General features: G+C 48.0%; 1 protein-coding gene across 2 annotated transcripts in view; it reads right to left on the reverse strand.

Moving 5' to 3' along the window:
* PID1 (phosphotyrosine interaction domain containing 1) overlaps nucleotides 1-9,580 on the reverse strand; it is an 80,924-nt gene extending 71,344 nt beyond the window's left edge. For both annotated transcript variants that reach the window (XM_032446699.1, XM_015871488.2), the window contains exon 1: nucleotides 9,477-9,580. In XM_032446699.1, coding sequence (XP_032302590.1) covers nucleotides 9,477-9,506 — 30 coding nt within the window. In that variant the 5' untranslated portion in view covers nucleotides 9,507-9,580. The remainder of the gene's footprint in view (nucleotides 1-9,476) is intronic.
* Between the last annotated feature and the right edge of the window lie 223 nt (nucleotides 9,581-9,803).

A 9,803-nucleotide genomic window follows, 5' to 3' on the forward strand; every position in this document is an offset into this window, starting at 1 on the left:
CCCCACTGGTCCCTAGTTGGCACCTCCCCCACAAAAGAAAATCCAGTTGCCATACACGCAACAGCTCCACATACCCATGAAGCATTTCATGTTGGTCCAAAGCCTCTCTTGATGCTGATAAAGACGCCTAGCCATCTTCACCAGTTAAGATTCCGCTGCAGCCCTGTCTAGGGCTAAGACACCCAGCAGCAGCTCTTCTGCCCATGGGGTGCAATTCCTCAGCCAGAATGTTAAGCAATACAAAAACCCCACTTCCTTGCAATGGGGCGACTCCTTGGAAATGTGCATCCCAAGCCAGAAGCTGTGGGACTGTAGAGGTGAGGCACAGGGAGACTCATGCAGCTTTAAAGCAACTAGACAGACGAAATGGAAGACAGCAAAAGGCAGCAGGAGGATCCAACTGCAGCTCCTGCAACCTTTAGAAATGTGGAATTCTTCCTTCCATATCAAGTCAGGATTTTAGAGATAAAAGCTTAAAACATTGCCCTTTGAAAATGTTACACATCCCAGAACCGAGCTTCAGGGCTCAAGTGCCTCTAAGCACAAAATCAAAACAAAACATTCACTCAAAGGAAAACACTTCCTAACATTCGCTATAAACCATTGAAAAGTTATATTGCCATCGCAAATGGCAAGATAAAAGTTAATGGATTCAAAGGCATATCCCTATGTGCTGAGATAAGGCCGCACTCTTAAATCTAAGTGATTTAGCACTGATTTATCAAAGCAAACTGCCCAACATTGCAGAAAATAGAATCCATTCCACAGACCTCAGCACTGACATTCCATCAACACGAGAGAGCCCAAACCAGGTATCTCAAATCAGCTTGCAGCTGCTGTCAGCTGATCTCAATGCCATGCTCCAATGCTAATCTGGCATTGCTGCACCTGAGCTCTTCCTCATTTAGGGTACACACACACACCAGGTGCTAGGGTAACGACTGGCCAGCACCTGGTCTTCTTGCAGGATGAATTTGGTCCTCCAAAAAAACACTAAGAACATATGTAAAGTGAAATTTATGGAGTTACATTCTTCAGAGCTGAACATAAATGTTATTTTCATTTGACCCAGACTTGCGGAAGATAAACAGATACCCAAATACCCCAATGAGCAGAGTACCAAATCCTGCTAGCACTTAGCCCAAGGAAACCCATAGCTTTCTGTACGTTCCAAAACGTCAAGTCTGCATCAAAACAGATTGGTAAATGACACCCATCTCACAAATTATATTAGTTCTTTTTCCTCTTCTCCTCACCAATTTCCTAGCTGGGTTGTTCCTATGATTTTCCCAAAGAATTTTACAGGGATTAAGCCCTCTTCTTCCTAAATCCATGCTCACCTTGTTCTTGAGCCCTCAACAGCCTACCTCAGCCAAAGAACAGACAGACAAGCATCTTGCTATCTGTAGAGATCAGCCTTCACCAGCCACAGCGTAGGTGCATTTCTCCCTAGAAAGTGATGGCACTGTAAGGAAACCATGCTGACATTCAGGGGAAACCCAAGGCACCAGCCAGGAGCAGCAGTGGGGCAGGGTGCAGGCTGAAACCACACCTGGCTGTGCTTAGGCAGTAGTCCGTGGATTTGCTGCTTCCTCCAAGGCTCCTTTTAGCAGGAGCCACCAACATTATCTTTACTATCAGGGTTTTCCCAAACACACAGTACCAAGCTCAATGGCTCCTTTCAGCAAAACTGTAGAGAAGAACAGTGTAAAACTTTCAGAATATCCTTCCTTCTGATTCTAACCCAAACAACAGAGTCCAGCTGTGTAAACTGAAGCCTTCACAGATCCATGCTGTACAGCCTCCTCCTAAAAGGCACCGAGACAAGATACAAGCTTCTAGTTTTTTTTGTTCTAAGTTATAGTTACAACTGTATATAGTTACAACTGATTTATTGTCACTCAACCTGCTGGAACTGGACACACAGAAAGCAATATGGATACTTCAGAATAAGCAAGACAGACAAACATCAGAGAAACATCTCTCTTTACATTCCACACATATATGCAAGTGCTTCTAGGTCTGGGTTCACCTCTGCCTTAAAACTGTTACAGATGAGAAATGTCGACCTGCCTGCTTTTGTACCAGGAGGCAACACTGCCTTAGTCCCCTCACACACAACCCCATGAAAACTTCACTCAGCCCCCTGACATTCTGTAAGCCCTGAGCTGCAAAGCACCACACTACATGAGTGGCCAAGTTTTCAGAAGAGCTCAGCCCACTGGGTAAAAAGCTCTCTGGAAAAGCCTGGCCCCAAACAGAGGCTCTGAATACTTGGAAACATACTCCCGGGTCATTTTGAACACTTGAAACAAAACTTATGGAATATCCATCTCTCAAACCCAGAGGGAGCCTGGAGCAGGAAGAAAGAAGCGGCTACAACTTGAGCTCCAGGACATTTAATTAACTTTCTATCTGTTTTCAGTGCTCTTGGCAACTCTCACCAAATATATCTGCAGAAAATGTTTTCACGTGAGGAGCCATTTGAAAACCATCCGGCAAGGCACAGACCCAACACTACGGAGGGGCAAAGCAGCTTCAGTGCCACAGCGCTGAGAAGCCTGCACTCACAGCACAGTTCAGTCATTAACTGCTCCCTCAGTGAGGTGGGTGACAGTTAAGGCAGGGGAGGCTGTGAGGGAACAGAGGCCAATGGCAGGCATGGCAAAGAATTTTAAGTTTCCCAACTTGCACTTGAGCTATTACCAACAATAACTGGCTCGTCAGAAAAAAAACAGTTACCATTTAAAGGCTGCCAACAAAAACAAGCATTGAGGTTCTTCGCAAAGACCAACACTTCAGAAGCCAGCAACGAAGTGCAGAGATAAGTAAGGATGAGAGCATCAAAATCAACCTTCTGAGTCTGTGTGCAATTTTGTTGAAATGCGATCATCAAAATAAAGAGATATCAAATATCAAAAGTCATAGAATCATGGAATGGCTTGGGTTGGGAGCGACCTCAAACATCAGCTAGTGCCAACCTCCTGCCATTGGCAGGGATGCTGATTGCTAGATGGAGTACCAGCTCAGGCTGCCCAAGTCCCCATCCAACCTGGCCTTGAGCACCTCCAGGGATGGGGCACCCACAGCTCTCTGGGCAGCAGTCCCAGGGTCTCAATGCCCTCGGAGTGGAAAACTTCCTACACACAATACACAACTTCAATCATTTTTTTCTTTTATCCCTCAAAGATTTTGTGCATCAGGATTTTCCATTTTCAATATTCAGCAAGAAAAATAAATCACAAAAGGCCAAGTTTGGTCTTTTCACACTTTACAATCTCCCACACAGAAAATCTTTGCTCAAAGTGTTTTATGCACTTAATCAGGAATAACCCAGCATAATAACATCACCTGTAGCTTCCCATCTATTATTTGAAGTGCAAATAAGTTCAATTATTATACATGAAAGCATTGTGCAAAAGAAAGAGAGTATTAAATCTTGCTTGAAGGAATATTCCAGCTCCACATCCACACGCTCTCAGGCTGGGCTCTCACCCAGCAGCCACCACCATGCAGACCCAAGCACGAAGCCCCTGCAGTCCCACTGAAGGCCTACCCGCTGTAGACCACACGTGGAAGGCAATGGCAGAGCTCTGGACCTTCTGCTAATAACTGTCCTACTGACCGCCATCAAGGAACAGAAAGAAAAAAAGAAAAAAAAAACCAACACAACAAAGCAGTTAAGATCCAGAACTATTTAGACTGAATATGCTTTGGGCTTTGACTGCCTTTCTTCAAGGAAACCATTGATTTTTTTTATTGTTATTTTTTTTTTCTTTTTATTTGTCTTGGTCATCAAACAGGCTGTCAGCTTCATAAACAGAAACTAGTAGTACACTATAAATGAACCCTTGATCATTTCCCAAAGGACCTTCCTCAAAACAGTCGCTGATTTTGATTTTCTTTTGGTCATAGAATGCTTCCCAAAATTAGCATTTTTCCAGAGCCATTCATTTGCTACAAAGAATAAACAACGCAGAAAAAAGGCCCGGGCTAAGTGGTGCCAGATGAGCTCGCTGCATTTCACTGAGCTTTGTTTGAAAGATCTCTGACTGCTGCAAAGTTATAGTAGCAAACTGGTATAAAAACTTTGATGCCTTGAAAGATTTCCTGAAGCTATATGATGCCAAAACACTGGGCTGTGAGACTCCCTGAACATTTGCATCCACATGACTCAAGCTTAAATTTCAAATACTTTTCACTTTTTCCTTCTGACATAATATTTAATAAAACCAGAGTTCAGTAGTAGTATCAGCCCTGCTATACATGTCTTGCAGCAGTTTCTGTCTAGACAGCTGTTTGTGTGCTTTACACTTACAATCTGTTTGTGTTTGTTTTAAAGAGGAGTTATTCCATATGCTGCAAAAATTTGAAAAAAAAACAGTGTTGACTGACTGCATCCTGCATTTTTCAGCAGGCACGCATCTGAACACTGCAAATAGAAAAGCAAGATGAGAAGTTGAATTGAAAGCACCAATAGCATCTAAAATGACATTACGTTTAAGCAGATGCAGAGACGTTGCCATAAAACTGGTGGCAGAGACATGCACACCGCAACCCAATTACCTGGAAGCCATCGCACACTGCGCTCTGCACAGAGCTGGTTTTTCTTCAGGGAAGGGTTTCAGTGTTCCTGAAACAGGAAAGGTGTTTGATGTGTACCCTGGGCGGTAGTGGAGGCATATAATCTGCATGTATTTAGGTACAGTCTGCCATCCTTAAGTCTGAATATACCAGTAGATTCAAAATGCGTGGTTATGGGGCACAAGGAATCGTAGCAAAGCAAGCAATGCTGCATGGGAAGGTGGTGTTCAAGGGGGGCAGAGAGCATGCAGCAAGACCCCCAGCACCTATTTTTACACCTACTTTAATCAGTAGCTGAGTTTTTATTGCTGTGCCCAAACGATGCAGAGTTAAATAACATCAGAGACTCAAAAATGATTGGAAAGCAATTCCACGGAAACATATTTCCCAAGGACTTTGCAAGAGCTGCACAAGTTACAGAATGACCAAACTAAGCCTTTGAGCACAAGGAGTCAAACATGCCCCAGCAAAGAAGGGCCCTGCATCCTGCCTTATATCACTCAACTCGCTTTGTCACACCCAGCAACCTGCAACCACCTCTCGCTGTACTTCACAGTGCATTAGAAAACACTGGGAACTGTGCTTAATGAAATAAATAAATTCTAGTAGTATGAGAAAACACTGCAGCCATGTGCTATTAAATCTCTACCCAGAAACAGCCCAAAACTTCTGGCTTTGGTAAGAGGATCAGATTTCCAGGTGATCAGGGAGAATCCCCACCTGGCTGCATACACAAACACCACTCAGCCCCAGCAGCTGCTGGATGGTGTGGGAGTGCAGGGACAAGGGGTTTCTCTGGCTGCCCCTCCAGCAGTAGAGGGCAGGAAGCAAGCAACTCATCAGCCAGAGGTAACCATTCACCCAAGCATCTGAAACAAGCAGCAGCACAACGTGGAATGTGAGCAGGCAACACTGCTTCTGTGAACCCAGCAGTGGTACAACTCACAGGGCAGGAGCGAGAGCCATCCCTACAGTGAGGGTTTGGCACAGCTCTGCACAGGGATGGCCAGGGTTACAGCACCGCTGTGTTTCCAGCTCCTGCAGAAAATGTACTTGGACACAGTGATCCTCTGCCCACATGTGCTAAGAGAAGCAGAGAGACTTATAAACAGGGCTTACGGACAGCCTGAACTTGGAAACTATGCACCCCCTGGGATTTATTATCTAGAAACAATGTCTGGCATCAAGCTTCCAGGAAAATTTAGGTTTCAAAGCAAATACCAGTCATCGAGCAGACAGGCCAGTGGAACTCTCCTAAGACCTTGGTTGTTTTCAAAAAAACACTTCTGAGCCCTCACAGGAGCTGCACTGTGGCCAGCAGCTCCAAAATCCCATCTGCAACCCTCACATCCCGAAGCAGGCACGGAGGGTACATTTGGAAGTGATTTTAAATAAGGATTTCAGAAGAGTTTCGGCTTTATTTCAACCATGGACATCACCACACACACTAAGACAAATATCAGGCAGCCTTGCCTATGACCACCATGGTGCTCTGCCACAAATACTGAGACAAGCCCACGCACAGATGGCACAGGGCACCCACGGCTCAGCCTGGCAGTCCAAGTCAGCCGAGAAGCCCTACCATGCACACTGCATCCCAGAGCCGGCTCTGGCAGATGGGGCACCCATATGTCTGCAGCTTTCCCCCAGTATTTGCTTGAACACAAAGCAGCAACACTACTGCAGAAATGAGAGCAGGAAAAGTTTTCATAAGAGACACAAAGACTGTCTCTTTTACACTGAGCATGGAAAGATCATAGTTCTTTTAAGTACCTCACGAGAGCATGCTGATACCCACAGCACACCACAGGAAAATACCTGCGATTGACATATCACTAAAGAAGAAAGAATGGCAAAAGGGGAAAGGGAAGGAACTGCTGAAGAAAACTGGTATTGTATCTTCCAGGAAATTCCAGAAATCTGGATATTTACATTTTTCTTGCTTATTCTTCAAATCCATTGAATTCCATTAGGTATTCCATTGGGAGCCTGCTGAGATTTTTGTACGTGCTCAGACAAAGCCAAAAAACTTCTGCCCAAACCATGAAACTTGACAGGAGTGAGTACATTTGGAGTATATTTTACATGAGAAGCCTCAGACCAGAAACATGCAGTCCCGTAACACACTGTGAAGGACAGAGGTAGGAGATACACACAAGAGACAAACAACCACTACATGCCTGCAGAACAAGGCAGGTGCCCATCACAGCTGTCCTCAGCAGGAAGGGCAGGGCTGACCCAGGCAGCCATTTCCACAGCCAACTCAGACACTCTCGTATTGAACCAGGCCAAAAGAAATACGGAGAAAGATGAAAATATTTTCATTGCCTTTTCTTTTTTCTTTTTCTTTTTTTTTTTTTTTTTAAGCACAGAGCTATAGAATCATAGAATGGCTGAGGTTGGAAGGGACTTTAGAGATCATATACCTCCAGCCCTTCTACCATGGGCAGGGTTGCCCCCACCAGCTCAAGTTGCCCAGGACCCCATCCAACCCAGCCTCAACCACCACCAGAGATGGGACAGCCGCGGCTCTCTGGGCAGCATTGCCAGGGCCTCACACCCTCCAAGTAAAAAATTTCTTCCTAACATCTAACCTAAATCTCCCCTCTTTAAGTGTAAAGCCATACCCCCTTGTCCTTTCACCATGAGAACATTTAAAAAGTCCAATCTCCTTCAAGCACTAGAAGGTACTATAGGACTAATAACAGAACTACACTTTGCTACAGCTGGAGGTTGATGCAAGATGCACCTGGGTCACAATGACATCATACAGAATGCATGAAAACATCAAGGAAGCAGCCCCTGCTCCACAGTTCCTGCACTCATATGTCAGTTTGATAAACAACTTATAAAAGACAGTGCAGGAATTGCTATAATCATCCCTGAACAGAGCTGCTTAACTGTAACTTAGCGTAACTGTAGAATATGTGAACATAGAATGCAAGGTATCAGTTCTACCCAGTACTGCAGTACCCAAAGAAACCCTTGCAGCAGTCAAGATCCCATGCTCAGCACCCTCCCTACTCATGACAGGGAAGCAGGGGCCCCACTCAGCACCCCGATGGCACAGAGATCTGTTTCACATCATGTGGGCAGTCTGGGACAAGGAGAAGAACATGGGACACCTGAAATTGCACTGAGATGTTGACATGGAAAGAAGGGGAAAAAAACACACGTATTTATGGTCTTGCACAACTCCCCGTGGGAGGGACGGGCAGTGCTGCCAGCTGCTCTGGCCAGGCCGGTGATGTGCAACACAGGTCTTCTTGGAGACAGACACAGACATCAAGCTACTTCAAATGACAGCATTTCAAATTAAAAACGGAACAGAAAAAGGCATTCAAACAAATTGGGAATATTAGTCTATCGCCCACGCAACTCTGGCTCGTGTGTACATGGCTTAGGATCCAACTTTCAATTATGAGATCGCATGCCAGTGACTCAGAGCACCCTTCCTCCTTGGTGGCACGCATTGCACTCACTTTGCCCACTGCTCACCATATTGCTATTTAACCTCTTGTCTGAGTGCAGAACTCCTACAGGCTGCCTTCTTGCAGCTTTCCAAGACTTTCCCCTCTTCCCATTCCAGAAACTGGCAGAAGTCAAACACATCATTTAAAACTGCAAGTTTGGATCACACTGCCTTGTTTTTTGATGGCACCTACAGCTCTTCACATGCTTTCCCAGCAGTTCCCAATGACAAGAACTGCACATACATTAACTCAGCATTAAGGGTGACTTGGGCTGGCCAGACCCTTCAGCTGGAGCCAGCCAACAAAAAGGCACACAGGTGCAAAGCAGTGGCCACCCAGGGCACATTCTCGTTCGCCTTGAGTGCTCATGCTGACAGTATCACCTGTTTGCTACATTGAATCTCCTCAGTTTTAGTATCAGAGTGCACAAAGGGGTTTGGAGCCAGGCCATGCGACCCAGGCAGCACATCACTACCGACCCGGTGTTCCCCTTCTCCATCGCCCTGCTCTGTTTCTTTCTCACCTTACCTGCTGTGTGCAGCCTTGGGTCTCTCCCCCGCACCATTCCCCAGCAGGTGCAGCGGCTGCACAGCAGGTCCAGGTTCCCTGCTCCTCACTGGGTCACCTCTCTGCCTGTGTGGGCCACCCAGCAGCTTCTGGCCAGCACAGGGAAACAAACTGCTCCTAGTGCCTTTACATAACACTCGTGCTGAAATCCACAAACCATCGCTCCTATCCACTAAAATCAAGTTCCTCATCTCAGAGAAAAGTACGCCATTCAAGAGAAATGAGTGCTCCCGTTCCCAGCTGGTGGTGATGGCAGCTCACAGACCTGCTCTGCTTGGCTTTAGGACCAACTCAAACCAAACCCTTCAATGTTCTGCTTGCGGGTATCAGAGCAAACTCTACGTTCCAGTTGCCGACGCAGTGAGGACCTGCTGTCGGCACGCAGCTAACTCAGACCTTGCTCGGAACGTCCGCTCGTCTCTCAGCAGACACTTGCTTTGCAAACTGCACCAAGTCGACGCAAAGTGAGTTTGATTTCTCCTCGCTTTGCTCCCGTCTCGCATCTCACCACGATTTTATTTACACGGAGACACGCACAAAAGCAGACATCAAGAGACGGCAGAGCTGGCTCCTGGCCGGGCGGGTCGCACCGTCCATCTCCGCACCCCCGGCCCCGCTCCGCTCCCACCCTGCCCGGTACTGCTCACGGCCGCGCCCAAACCCACCGGGCCCGCGGCGACCAGCACCGAAGCCCCTCTAGAAACCGGCGGCAGCGGGGCAGCCCCCTGGCAGCACGGCACAGTACGGCCCCCGCGGACCAGGGAGAAGTTGCGGCGAAGTCCCGGTGCGGCGGCAGACGGACGCCCCGCCATCCCCGCCGCCCACCCGCGATCCCACCCCTCCCTCTCCTACCTGCAGCCGCTCCGTGGCCGGCTGCCACATGGTGCCGGGCGGCGGGAGGCGCTGCCGAGCGGGCGCCTAGCGCGGCTCTGCCGGCCCGCTCCGCTCCGCGCTCCGCCCGCCGCTCCGCCCACGCTCCTCCCACGCGTGGCCGCCGCGGGGGCGGGCGCCACGCGCGGACTCGTGCAGCAGCGGCTCCGCGGCCGGCGGTGCAGGCGATGCCGGCAGCTGGCAGCGCCCGCGGAGCCGCTGGGGGCCGACTCAGCTTCCCTCGAGGCTGAGCGCTGCACCACGGGGGAACGGCCGTGCCGGGAGGTGCAGCCTCTGGGGCAGAGCTCA

This window comes from Coturnix japonica, chromosome 9 (assembly GCF_001577835.2).
Source record: "Coturnix japonica isolate 7356 chromosome 9, Coturnix japonica 2.1, whole genome shotgun sequence".
Lineage (NCBI taxonomy): Eukaryota > Metazoa > Chordata > Aves > Galliformes > Phasianidae > Coturnix > Coturnix japonica.